The sequence below is a fragment of the Lissotriton vulgaris genome, chromosome 1_2, assembly GCF_964263255.1.
Source record: "Lissotriton vulgaris chromosome 1_2, aLisVul1.2, whole genome shotgun sequence".
Taxonomy (NCBI): domain Eukaryota; kingdom Metazoa; phylum Chordata; class Amphibia; order Caudata; family Salamandridae; genus Lissotriton; species Lissotriton vulgaris.
Window position 1 is genome coordinate 105,290,910 of NC_141686.1, and position 14,138 is coordinate 105,305,047.

Below are 14,138 nucleotides of genomic sequence, written 5' to 3' on the forward strand. Positions count from 1 at the left end.
GGTTAGTAGCTGTAAAATATATGTATTTTTTCATGAAAGCAAGCATTTGACTAGACAATAATTTATATCTGCTGCATGTATTTTAAGCTCTGAGCCTATGCTCACCCCCTGTAGCTACCCACCATTTGTTAAAGCCCAGGTATTATGTTTTAAGATAACATACCCCTTGCTGTACTAGTTCTTTCCAGGGAGCCAATCCCTGAAAAGGTGTTAGTGCTGGTGAATTCAGATGGATGTATACATATTATCCTATATGCATCAATTCCTACACTGTTTAAATTTCTATCATGGACTTTTGTTTTATTTAGCTTTTTTAATAAAGATAAAGATCAAGTTGAAAGAAAATGGCAGTACAGATTGTCATTGATATTTCTGCCAGGCAACGTTTTCTTTTCTAAGCTTTATAAACCAGTAGCACTTTATTATCTTGGCTGCCATCGGCAAATTTGCAGTAATGTTTGGTCCTTTTATGTGATGGTGTAGGTGTTAATGATTTACTTCCCTTAATAATTCTGTTTTCAATGGTTGCAGATACATGTACTGGACGGACTGGGGGGAAGTACCCAAAATCGAACGAGCTGGAATGGATGGTTCAAGACGCTCAGTTGTAATAGATGCTGAAATTTACTGGCCTAATGGACTAACCCTGGATTATGAAGAGCAGAAACTTTACTGGGCTGATGCTAAACTAAGCTTCATTCATAAATCTGACCTGGATGGATCTCATCGGTAAGAAACATACAAAATTGGCACATATGTTTATCTGCTCAAGCAGTTCTTAATGGATGGTGATATGTATTATCTGTTTGTTAAGCTATTTTTTTTTGTCAGATGTTGGAATTTGTATAGTGATTCTTACTTTTATTTGCAATTGCAGCACATTCTCAACCTGGACACACCGTGTGTCACGGGTGTATTGTCTGTTGTGGGAATTAGTATTTGTCCATTGTTTAGTTTTTAAATGCTTTGTGTAGGTAAGTATAAAAGTAAAATGAGCTGGTTCTTGGAAGATGTTTGTAGTGTCTTGTGTATGGACGCTTATGCCAAAGGACTTTACTGTTTCTTTTACATTCTTTTTTCCCTTTGAGTTGCCATTTGATTACTTCAGATGAGCAATGGACAAAGATCTTTCTATATATGTTGCACAGCCCTAGTAGGTAATTGAGGAGCTATGTTGCGCACAGGAAGGTGTGGTACATACATGCTATTTATTTAACCAGAGTATTCTTTAAAATGTATGTTTGGTGTGGTGAATGACAGTGCAGTTGTTTTGCTAGGGGACTTTGTCCCCTATTTGGATTTGATGCTAGTTCATAAGGATAATGGTAAACTGTCATACTTTTCATCTTTACAACTCTGCTAAGCACAGTTTTTCATTCTGAGCCAATCGATCACTTGTCATCAGTAGGCAACATGTTTGTGTGCATGTGTAATACTTTCCTGCGTGTCTAAATTGCTGGGTTTGCTACATCTCGAAGTTCTCGGGAGGCCATTCCACACTGCACCAAATACAAGCCAAGTTAAAATACTTTAAAAGACTGACTTGTTTCATGAATATTCAAGTAATAGTATGTCTTAGTTTTTGTTGTCCCTTTGAGTGACTAAATGAATTCATTGACCACGGACATGCATATTTGCCATTTACAATTATTGAGTAAAAAGCATCATACTTTCAGTAGGTGCTTTTTGTTGTTTTACTCAGTACTTAATCTGTAAAATAAGTGAAAGTGACAAAGATAGTTCTGAGGAGACCACTGCTTGCACCACCAACGTTCCATGCCAGCGCTACCATACCCAAGTACCAACAATATCTACTTACTGCTACTTTACTATAAATTTGACTGGTCTGTAATATGTGACCCAGAGCTGTAAGAATGGCTTGAGCATGCAAGTACTTTTTAAAAAAACTCCCAGCACCACCATGTGGTGGAGTGCCTTAAATATGTGCTGGTGCTACCAAATAGGTGCTGGTGCTGAGCACTGTCAGACACCCGCACAAATTAAGCACTGGTTTTTACTGGAAATATCAGCTGTGAGTTTAGAAAGCGCCTTCCAGAGATTTTTCTTTCTGGGAGCCCTGGTATCTCTTAATTGATCAATAAATTGTAGAATGTAACTGAAGTAACTGCTCTACTATACCGCCTAGCTATCGGTGTACATTATGCCCTGGTCAGCCACCATTGACTGGCAAGAGTTGTTGATTTTGGAGGCCAGCCAATGATGGACAGTTTTTCTCTTTTATTTCTACATACTTCTTGGAGGTATTCACTACTCATTTGCTGTGTGTGTGTGTGTGTGTGTGTGTGTGTGTGTGTGTGTGTGTATGTGTGTCCCTTCCTCCCTCCCTCCCTGTGGGGACTGGCTCTGTCCCCGTGGTGTGTTTAGGTACTTTTGAGCGAGTGCATCAAAAAGCTAAAAGTGCAGTTTGACTTGCTACGGTCTGCTTTATAACCTACCTTACTAACAAGGTGTGCATGGAGTTGGAATAGTAATGGGAGAGTAATTTATTTAGTCACTGTTTTTTTGTAGCCTGAAATAGGACCCACTAGGTGCTATTAAAAGACCCCTAACACACAAACCTGGTTGGTGTCATGCTTCATCATCGGGGTCCCAACCAGGTGGCCGAGTGCCACCTGGTTGTGCTGCGACACCCGATTACAGCTGAGCGGGTGTGGGTGCAACAATGTGATGTGATGTGAATGTATGATAGTTAAAAATACCTCTGGGAATCCTTGCCTTTAAATTTTAATGTTTGCGGCCCAGGGTATCGATTTAAAATATGTGTGGTGCAACTCCTACAGGAGTAATTTTCCTATGAGTTGGCATATGTGTGGCGGTCTACATGTTTCAGCCCCTTTTGTATAATTGCTGGGGCTTTCTTCAGGACCAGAACGGTGAAAAGTGAGTGGCGAAAGGTGAAATTTGCCACTTGAAAAAACCAGTGTAATCCCTACACATTCGCTAAGGTGTGTGGAAAAGAAAAAGGTCGGCGTACTCACTGGCAATTTGGAGGAGCAAAAAATTCCTGTGGGGAAGAAGAGACAATACAAAACATATATGGTTTCGCAACATAAAATTCAATCTTCGGCATCATGCATATTGTCATCTATGCAGGCCAAGAGGGTGAGTAAAAACAGACTCATGCGGAAGGGCATGCAAGGATATTGTGTTGCATGCCTGCACCGATGAAGTATGGAATAGGGGCTGCGCTTTCCTAATTGGAGCTGTAGTAATGCCAGTGGCGCGCTGTATGTCAATGACTGTACACTATGGCTGCGTAGTCAGTACAGCCAGGGGGCTGTGTCAGTGGTGCACAGCGTGTGCACGAGAGGTTGTGGCACAAGTGCGTGCTGAAGGGCTGCTGGGGAGGAGACCCAGCGGTCCGTGGCGCGCTGCATACAATTAATAGTGGCATGCATTTGAGTGACCGAATTAAACACCCACAAACTGCCCCAAATCTTCTCGTTTAAAACCGCCATTGTTGCGGTATGGGTGATAGTGCTACCTGAAGGCTACAGGAAAATGAAGAATTAGAAATTAAAAGCATGCACCAATATTTACAATGCTACAAGGTATTAAGCAGAAATCGGGGCTCGGGGGAGAGGCACATCCAGAGTCCAATCTGGCAGGAAAAATAAGAACTCTGCTGTGAGCTTCATCGTAGCGATAAGTTCACTGTCAGTTAAATCCCTCGTCTCTACGTCCTTTCTTCCTCCTACCCCTTTACCCTTTCCCCTTACCCTTCCTGCTCCATTCACCATGTTCCCCTATGTTCTTTAAATGCTTTTGTTGATACATATGTAACTTTTAACTGATGTAATTTGCAACATTATTATCCCTCATGTAAAGCGCTCTGATTCCATCAGGTCTAGCCAGTGCTATATAATAACTCATTAATTAAATTGTTCCCATTTAGTACTCTTTCTCCCTTTGTCTACCTCCCTAGCTCCTATCCTCTCAACCCTGAATCTCTCCCCTTACCTGCTAGTCTGCCTAGCCCCCTGTCCTTTGTGCCCTTTGACTGAGCATTCCTTCTCCCCTTGTTGGGGAAAGATCCAATATTTATACTCTGGAGTCTCAGCTACTCGCTGAGAGAGTTCCCTGTGCCCTTCTCCCCTTTTTGGGGAAGGATCCAGTATGTAGGCCAGGAGTCTCAGAGACCCCTCTGAGAGAGTCCACTGCGTAAAGGGAGCCTCCCGCAACAGAGATAGGGAAGTGATACCACTTCCCCTGGGATCACAGCTTACTGGACTTTGGATGTTGCTTTGACTCGTCTACCAGTTTGTGTCCTTGTCGCCATTCCCCTCCTCTTTCCTTGCAATGTCCTTCACCCTCCCCTCCTCTTTCCCGCCTTCATTACCCATCTACTTCCCCAGCTCCTTCCCCCTCCCATGAATCTTCCCCCTCCCATGAATCTTCCCCCTCCCATGAATCTTCCCCCTCCCATGAATCTTTCCCCTTTCGTATTTGTGCTTATTGTTTATCTTTATTTATTTGCGGGTTTGTAGAGCGCTTGAATCGACTCCCAGTGGAGTATCTCTGCGCTTAGGAGCCAAGGACAAAAGAGAACAGAATAACAACGGTCGAATCTAGATCTGATTACTGAACAGCAGGGTTTTGAGTTGCTTTCTGAATTTTAGATGCTCTGAGCACTGTCTAAGGGACAAAGGGAGTTTGTTCCATAGTGAGGGTCCCGTTATAGATAAAGCTTTACTGCCATGCCTGGCCTTTCTAGCTCGGGGTACCACCAAAAGAAGTTGGTCGCTAGATCTGAGAGAGCGGGTCGGAATGTAAGGGGTAAATCTCTTTTCCAGGTAGGCAGGCCCTTGTCCGTTAAGACTTTTATGTATTAAACAGCATACTTTAAACTTCGTTCTCTGCTGGATTGAGAGCCAATGCAGTTGGTCCAGAAGAGGTTGAGATGCTGTTCTTGGGGGAACATTCAGGGCTAAACGGGCCGCCGTGTTCTGGATAACATGGAGCTTAGCCAACACACCCTTGTTTGCAGAAAGTAGTAGGCCATTGCAATAGTCGATACGACTTAACACAAGTGCCTGTACCAGAGTTCTCCAAGGAGCAGGGGGAAAACTTTGCGCAACAGGCGATAGTGTGGAAGCAAGAGCCTATGACAAAGTTGCTGTGTTTCAGCGATAATTCTTGGTCTAGCCGTATCCCTAGATTTTTAACGACCTGTTTGGGTTCTGGAACTGCTCCCAGGTCTTGTGGCCACCAGTCCGGAGTCCACAGCATTTTGGCCTCCCCGAATAACATGACTTCTGTTTTATTAACATTGCACTGGAGGCAGTTGGAGGACATCCATTGTGCTACAGCCTTCATGCCTGATGAAAAGGAGCTTATTACTTCAGTGGAGAGAGTTTTGAAAGGGAAGAGGAGCTGTGTGTCATCTGCGTATGACACTGGGATGAAGCCATACGTGCGCATCACTCTTGCCAGGGGTGCCACGTAGATGTTAAAAAGGGTTGGGCTCAAACAGGAGCCCTGTGGCACCCCTTTCGAAATCTCCTCCTCTGAGTGGTAAGCACCCATGGTGACACTCTGGGTGCGATTAGTTAGGAAGCTCCTTAGCCAGGCGAGGGCTTTGTTCTTTATTCCAATGTTAGCCAACCGGTCAATTAAGATGGTATGTGACCCGGCGTCGAACGCTGCCGACAGATCTAATAGTACCAGGATAACAGCATAGCCTTTGTCCTGATACATGTGCAGATCGTCCGTGACTGATAAAAGGGTGGACTCAGTACTATGCTTTGGCCTGAACCCAGATTGAGAATAGTCAAGGCGACCAGCAAGTTCAGTGTATTTAGACAGATAATGGTTAACATGTTTTTCAATCAGTTTCCCTAAGAATGGCAGTAGGGAAATGGGCCTAAGATTGGTTAGTTCGGTCCAAGGTATGGCAGTGTTTTTCCCGATTGGTCTTACCAGGGCTCGTTTCCATTCCCTTAGGACGTCACCTGAAGTTAGTGAAGATTCACGAGCCTCTTAATCACAGGGCATAATTCTTCAGTAAGAATGGGCATTATTCTAGCTGGGATTGTGTCGTCCGGGCTTCCACTCTTAATCTGTGTGGTCAGCGATGACACCTCCTCTGCAGTGATGGGGGGAAAAAATCCAGGGTATGTGTAATCTGATTCGGTTCATCTTTAGTCAGAGGGAGTGATGGGATCATACTAGTTGCCCTGTTGGAGTTGGTTATTTTCTCGTAAATTGTGTCTATTTTCTTGGTAAAGAACTGAGAGATCATCACATAACTGTTGTGATGACGACTCCGAGCTTTCACACGCCACTGGTTTTACTAATGATTGTAAGATTTGGTACAAAACCCTAGGGGAGTTTCATGCAGCTGTAATTTGGGACGTGATGTGCGTTTTGCATGCTGTACGGATGGCTTTATGATAAATGGACAGAGTTCCAATAACGGTTCTTATCGTCCGCCTGGTGGGACGATCCCCACCTCTTCCAGTTTTCTGGCGGCTTGTTTTAGCGTTCTCAATTGTTCTGAGAACCACACTTCTTGTTTGTGAGCTGGTCGGGATTTTAACAGTTTCAGAGGGGCTATGTCATCTATGGCTGCCCTAGTTGCCCTTTCGAATTTCTTTAGGGCAATTTCGACGTTCTCTGAGGAAGTGATGGAGGGTTCAACAAACCTCTCTTTGAATGAGATTTTATTGATTTTGTGCCACCGTCTTCGTTTATTGGGCACAGAGATCGGGCCTGAGGGGGTAGGTTTAAAAAAGGAGGTATGGAATTCAATAATAAAGTTGTCTGTCCACTTAACTTGTGTTGGGGGCAGGCAAAGGACCGAAGGGGAATTGGATAGGACCAGATCCAGGGTGTGACCTGCTTGGTGGGTTGGCCCGTAATTTCGTTGTATCAGTCCCAGTCGGGACAAATCAGTCATTAAGGACTGTGCCTCACAACAATCTTGTAATTCGCTATGCACATTAAAATCCCCATCTAATAGAAAATCGCTGTCATGATTTACATATGGGGCGAGTATTTCAATCAGTGTGTTGGAGAAGTTTGTGCACGGTCCAGGAGGGCGATACACCAGCGCTCCCATTCGACTTTCCTTAGGAGAAGTGGTAATTTTGAAGATCAATAATTCTAAATCGGGTGTGCTAAGTTCCTCTGATATGGTAATGGCAATTCCTTGTTTATGGACAATCGCAATCCCTCCACCTGTCTTGGTGGGGCGGTCTAATCTAACCTTGACCTTACAAGTAACTATGTTGCCATGCTCTAATAACTGTGTAACCTTTGTAACGATGTAACCTGTAACTACGATCTGATGCTCATGTAAAGAGCTCTGATACCCCCGGGTCTAGCCAGCGCTATATAAAACCTTTAAAATAAAAAAATAAAAAATTTAAATAAAATTCTTACACCATGGAATTTAGACTTAAAATCTCTCCCCTTTCATAACTATCGGTCTGTCTCTCTAATCTGGCTTCAGTCCAAACACACAGCTTCTTGGTTAAGGCTCCCTCTTGTGTAGTTGGCAATCCCAACAGTGGTAGTGCTGGTGCAGGCAGCATTTCTTTTGAGCACTGCCATTCAACATCAGTGTTCTGTGCAGAGGAGCCTGAACTTGGGCAGTAAGATAGTAGTTACACCTCACATCCATGCCATCAGTGCTCCCTCGTGCTGTGGAGATAATGTGTTGTACTGCGCACACCTTTTAAAATATTATGTAAAACACAGTTTTTGTTTTGATTAAGTTTAAATCCGGCGTGCAAGGAGGGGAAGAGGTAGCTCCCCTCCACCATGAGAATCAACCTATACTACAAGTGACACCTGGACACTTGTCCCTACCTGCACTGCAACTGCAAACCCTATTGTTTGCTCTCTTTAAACCACAGTTTCCTTTTTACCAAAATCACTTTTGCTCTAAATTTTCAATGTGACTTTGTTTACAAAAACTAAATTGCAACCAATAGACATTTACAATATTTATTCTCTCATAATTCACACTTCTATCAGTGTTATTATTACAGTTTCCTCAAAAAAATACATAACACATCTGTATAATTCAGTTCTAAATCATGATTAATTCCCATCAAAGCTGTTGTAGATCCCAATGCATTTCGGGGTGCATAATCCCTTCTTCAGGGTACTGTAAAAATAAAACTCGTTTCATCACACTTCTATCTATATAAACACAGTGGGTCAGGATATAATCCTTTTAAACAATCACAAATACTTGGTTTAAACATCACATGAATTCTCAGATTGATCAGCAATAGTACACCTTCACCAAAAAGTTTTAAAAAAAACATCCCCCCCAAAAGTGATATCAGTGACTGTTGTGTAGACATTTACAAGAAAACGCTTACCAACGCGTTCAGATTAATGTCACCTGTAAAGGTAACTGTGTTCATAAGATGTGAGACACACACTGCAATGACCTGAAAGTATGTATAAAAGAAACCTAATTTTACAACATACACTTTTGATTGGATCTTATAAACCTATTTTCACAACAGATGAAGTTTACTCAATATCAGTAATCCCTCACTTGACTCAAATCCCTAATGTCCTTAATGTTCATTTCTTCGAAACATCAACATGCTCTGGACTATGAATAATGAATCTGTTCAATGCTGAGGAAAATAAGTGCAACCCGTCCTTATTGGATGATGAACACACTCGTACCTCCACATAAAGACCGTCTTTACTGCAACTCGAAAACCGGCTATAAACGATGGCCGACACCTTGAATACTTGCCGCCTGAAAATCAAAGGATATTATTCTGTATGAACGTGCATTTTAAACCAAGACTATTCCAAAGTATACCCTTTATACGCAAAGACAACTATATTTAGAAAACTACCTCCAAATTTAATGTAAACGCCTGGCACTCTTGCCGTTCCTGCTTTGAATAAAATCCTGGTGTTAGTTGGGTCACTCAGCCATCCATCTCCCTGTGAAGTAATGACACGTTTCAAAGCTATTAGCGGCACTTTCTAGTTTACAAGAAGGTAATGGATCGATCGAAGCGCTACTCCAAAAACCACATACCTCAAAATTGCCTACAACATCATCATGTCCTTGTAACTTCGAACACCACGTAGGTGGCAGTAATGGCTCCACTTCCCTCCCTTCGCTCTGCAAAATAACATAATTTTGAAAATCGGCTAGACCCTACATGTCCCCAATTAAATCTGCCCGTCTCGCTCCTAAAACACTCTCTGTACCCTAAATAATGCAATTTCTTTCCGCGTATTCTTTTTGTTACTGCTGCCGCCCTTGATATGCAGCGCACTCAACACCGCCGCATTTCAACGCTCCCGATCAACAACGTAAAAAGAGGACTGCACAAGTTCACTCCCATAATGTCTCAAAGGCGCCATGTTGTGTTAGTAGTGCTAGTATTAACCAATGACCTCTACCACATAAGAATCCTGTGTAATGAGAACTGTTCATAGCTCCGATCCGAGTACCCTGAAAACCGCCGAAAGATCAGCACAATCTGCCCGTTTCATCACCTGTCACCCTCGCGAGTCGTTCTCTTACTGCATCAAGTACGAAAATAGTACAACCAGTCCTTCTGCTGTGTCCATCACGTCGCATCTCAAACCCGAACGTCAACAAGCCACATGCTCAATTCTAACGCGTAACACCCACATCTCTCATTCCAACACGTTCCTTCCAGACAACCCGTTTTAAGTGCACAGAGATTATGAAATAAATTAATCAACTAAAATAAAACCTAGAAAAGTTCCAGAAAGTGAAAGATGAATTAAAGAGTTAAACAAATGTTTTTTTGTGATCAAACCAGAAAATGTTCACAAATTCACAATGCCAATGATGAATCCCAATTGAAAAAAACTGCTAGTGTTTTATCAATCTACAAGAACGTACATAAGAATAACATGATAATTTGATAATGATTAATTGCAATACTACTTTTTTCCGCACTGATCTGCCACTCTGGGATAACCCAGGGCTCCCAGGTATCTTTAGTGATAAAATCGGGCACGACTGGGCTAAGCATGATATTCTGAAATTGGGAGACCCATACGTTTCAGGCGGCTTTTTACAATTTGAAACTCTGAAACTTTTGTTTAAATTGCCGGAAATGATGCAATTTAAATATATTCAGAGAAGGGACTTTTTAATACGTAAGATGATTCTGATACCAGTAAGTAGTTCAGACCTATGGACTCGTTTCTACTCTGCAAACAGGAAATCATTAATTAGCGTGGGATACAAGTGTTTAAGCCAAAATAGATCAGATGAAGCCCCTAAATTAGCGCTACAATGGTCCTCTAGACTAGGACTTAATGTGACTGCCCAGAATGTTACAGCTGCCCTAGTAGATATCAACAAAGTGACTCACTCATCTAGCTTAATGCTCCAATCGTACAAGACGATCTGTCACTTATATTATACACCATTAAGAATTTCTAAATGGTCACAAAATAACTTGAGCAGCGACCGTACCAAATGTCCTAAATGTGGTCTGGTGGCAGCAGACTTCATACATATGATTTATTCTTGCCCGTTATTAACCGGGTACTGGTCGGCAATAGAAAATATCTTACTTAAAAAAAAGTGACTAATTTTGCACTGTCTGCACCCTCGGTTTTACTGGCTATACATCCCACTAGCAATACTAATACACAGTGGCGGTGCGTCCATTAGGGGCGTTGGGGCGTTGCCCCACTAGCCATGTACGACCGCACACTGCAGGAAGTAAATAAATACTACTAGGCTTCAAAAAATAAATTATCCGGTTTACTAAGCGGCGCACGCGCACTCGCAGCAGTTTGCGGAAGAGAGAGCTGAGCAGGATAAGCCCGACAGAATCGGAATCGCGGAAGGCAGTGGGGGCGGGGCTGAGGGAGGCAATGAGTGACAGCACAGACATAGGTAGCGCAGCAGGCACTGTGTGTGTTTGCGCATGTTGTACTAGTGATTTTTTAGACTGGCCCACGCATGCGCACATCCAGTGGTACCTTCCCTCCTCCTCCTCCCCTACAGCACGCAAACAGGCAGGGACCCGGCTCCCCCGGGTCTCATAATGGGCAGTAATAGCCCTGCTCTGTAGCTAATCCTGGCGCAGTGGCGCTGGTAATGCTGCGCCAGGATTGGCTGAGACACAGCGGAGACTGTAGCACTGGTGCCGCGCGTGGGTGGTGGAAGTTTGCTAAATTCTGCACTGTAATGGCCAATCACATGTGGCTTATGTCAAGCCATGCAGTGGTGATTGGCCAGATTTCCCCATGCACGTCACCGCGCCTGGCGTGCACTGCAGTCCACAACAACACACGACGAGGACTGGAGTGAGAGAGTCACGAGGAGAGTTTGTAGTATTTACTACTCTCTGTGTCATGGACATGTATCCCACAGCACCCGCCTTGTGACTCGTGCGTGCCTGCTGCGCTGCAGTTTCCACACAGTCAGTCGAGACTAGTGTCGATGTCGAGTGAGTCAATCAATCACGTCACCTCACAAAAAGTACGTTTTTTTACAGTACAACAATCTCCAGTACAGAAGTGCGTCGATGACTGACCTATGTGTATGTATGTTGGTGAGTCTGGTGGTGACTGCTTGAACCCATGTGCGTGCGTGCCTATGTGTGTGAGTGCGAGACTGCTGTAACTGAACTCGCATCCCCCATGTATGTTGTGTTGTTTTTTGTGGCTGCCGCTGTGTGTCTGTGCTCGCCCGGGCCCCTTGCAGTTATTAAAAAAATACTGGCAAAGGCTGACTTGACTTCGTCGTTCTCTCTCGATCTGATAGGCTTTAGCTCACTTTACCCGCTTTATGGGCCACACGCATCAGTTTCACTTTCTCTACAGATGGGGTTCACATCACATGTCTTACCTGCAATCATCAGGGAAACAGTGCTTCACCATCACCAGCAGTGACCTCAACTTCCGATCGGCAGTCGGCACCCCACTGTTCCCCAGCCAACAGTAAGCGGCGGAACTAATTGCCACAGGTATTTGCACTGAGCAAGTGTGCAGTGTGCACATTTGATTTTTCTTCCTTCTAGACTTTAGAAAATATGTAAATAACCCTTCTATTCACTCGCCATTGCGTCTTGTCATTTACCCTGAACGCGTTCAGATTCCGAAAGGGTCATCATATTTAGCGCGCAACAAATTGTGCAATTGAAAAAAGTAAGTAAAGGCTTCTCCACAGGATGTGTTGTGTTGTTTTTTTGTGGCTGCCGCTCTGTGTGTGTGGCAGGTGGAGGAGAGCGCCAGGTCGGAAGAGAGAGGACAGCGGGAGGGAAGGAGACGAGAGAGAGGTTGGTACAGTGACAACTGTGTTTAATTCTGAATATTAAAGATAACGGGGGAGATGGCGCTCCCTCTGAGGAGGCCGTGCCGGCGCGAGCAGGTCTTTGCTGTCACCCCAGTCCAGGCTGAGAAAAAGGCTTTTTCAGCACGTGTTCGAACCTCGCATTTTATTGCAATTCTTGAATAGCCCGTTTCATTCTTAAGAGGGCGGAGAAACGCACGCTGCAGTTTTCAGTTTCACAAACTAATTTCAATAACATATTGATAATGGCATGCTGCTGTGTAGCAATATAGTATGTAACAATTGTATTGTGTTTTTATGTTGATGACTGTTTTATTCTTTGTATTAATCCAAATAAAGGTTATTTGAACTAGCAGATAGACTTCACCTTTATGTAAATGTTCAGAACGTCATGTCCGATTTGTAGGGTCGATGTCTCAGTGCTCATTTTTAAGCTGAAGTAGCACATGGCTTTGATTAGTATATTGGTCTTGGAAAAACCTTTCACCGTTTTTTTTCTATGGCATTGAATGACTTTATTCTGGATAGGGAGGTTGGCAATAGGCCTGAGAATCTGTAAATCAACCATGTTGAAGGTTTTTTTTTTTTTTAAAGTAATTGTGTGACTCGACCCAGCTTGAGAGAAGAAGGAACTATGCCTACGTTCAGACAAGTGTTTACTACTTTGAGGAGGAGGCTAGAGATTATATCCATACATATTTGGACAGGTGCATAAATCGTTTAACTGAGTCGATTGTGGTGTAAGAGAATCCGTGTCCTGTACTCTGCTGTCTGCTAATCATCTACCATTAATTTAGGCTTATTGCCAGTCAGTTTCCAAATATTATTTTGCCGTTTTACAGGTGCCCTCTAATTTAATGTGTTTTACTTATTTCTATTGTGTAGGGGTGTTCGTTTTCCTCGTTGCATTACTGTCCGCACTTCATCTCAGTAAATGGAATGTTTACTTGTATGTATGCTTCATTAACTAACCAGGCTGCATGGGGCTGATTCTGGGCCTTTCTTGTGTATTCATTTTGTTCAATTTTTTCTTCTGAGTTGTTGTGTTGACATAAGATCTGGCACTACTAAAGCTGCCATCTGCGCAGTCCAAAGTAAACTTCAGAACCCCAGGTTTTGCTGCCCTTTGTTGCAAGTGTCTTCACTGGCGCCATTGCGACCCCCATGTAGGCAAAAGCTTTCCTTTCAGTGTGACTTACAGTACCGTATTTACGCCCCACCACTTTCAAATGTCACCAGCCGCCACTGCTAATACAGATTTGTTAAATATACTTCTGACCTGTGCCAGATTGGTTATAGCGAGAGCTTGGATCTCTCCTAACCCTCCTTATACGATTGAATGGTGGGCTCTTGTTAATGAAATTTATACTATGGAAGGTTCACTTGCAAGGAACCGGGGAACAAAAGCAACTGGGAAGTTTAAGATTTGGGGTAATTTTTTGTAAAGGTGGTACTGTTTTGGACCACTGATGTTTGGAGTAGACTAAATTCTTAACGACTCAGCTGTGTTAGGAATTTTCGTGTCCTTCCTCCCCTAACTTTGTTTCATTTCTCTTAGGCCTCTGTTTTACTTTGTTTTCAGGTCCTCTTCCGGTTAAACACAGACTACTGGCAATGTTAGGAGCTTGTTGTTGTTTTATTTGTATATTGATCTGTATCAGCATTTTTTTTTTGTAAAGTGAAACTGCTAATCACCTTGACTTGCTTGTCCATAATAAAGAAAAAAAAAATATAAAAAAAAAGAATAACATGATATTTGAGACCAACCTGTTCCTGTGATTTATGCACCCAAAAGCCCCCATTTGACACCTGATTTTGACTACCTATATGGTGCATGCTTCCT

The 14,138-nt window shown here is 43.1% G+C and overlaps 1 protein-coding gene across 1 annotated transcript in view; it reads left to right on the top strand.

The window, feature by feature from the left end:
• The window catches only part of LRP6 (LDL receptor related protein 6), a 1,045,411-nt gene that overhangs the window by 175,260 nt on the left and 856,013 nt on the right, over positions 1-14,138 (top strand). Inside the window, exon 3 of the mRNA XM_086952928.1 lies at positions 532-729. Within this exon, the coding sequence (XP_086809054.1) occupies positions 532-729 (198 nt within the window). The remainder of the gene's footprint in view (positions 1-531; positions 730-14,138) is intronic.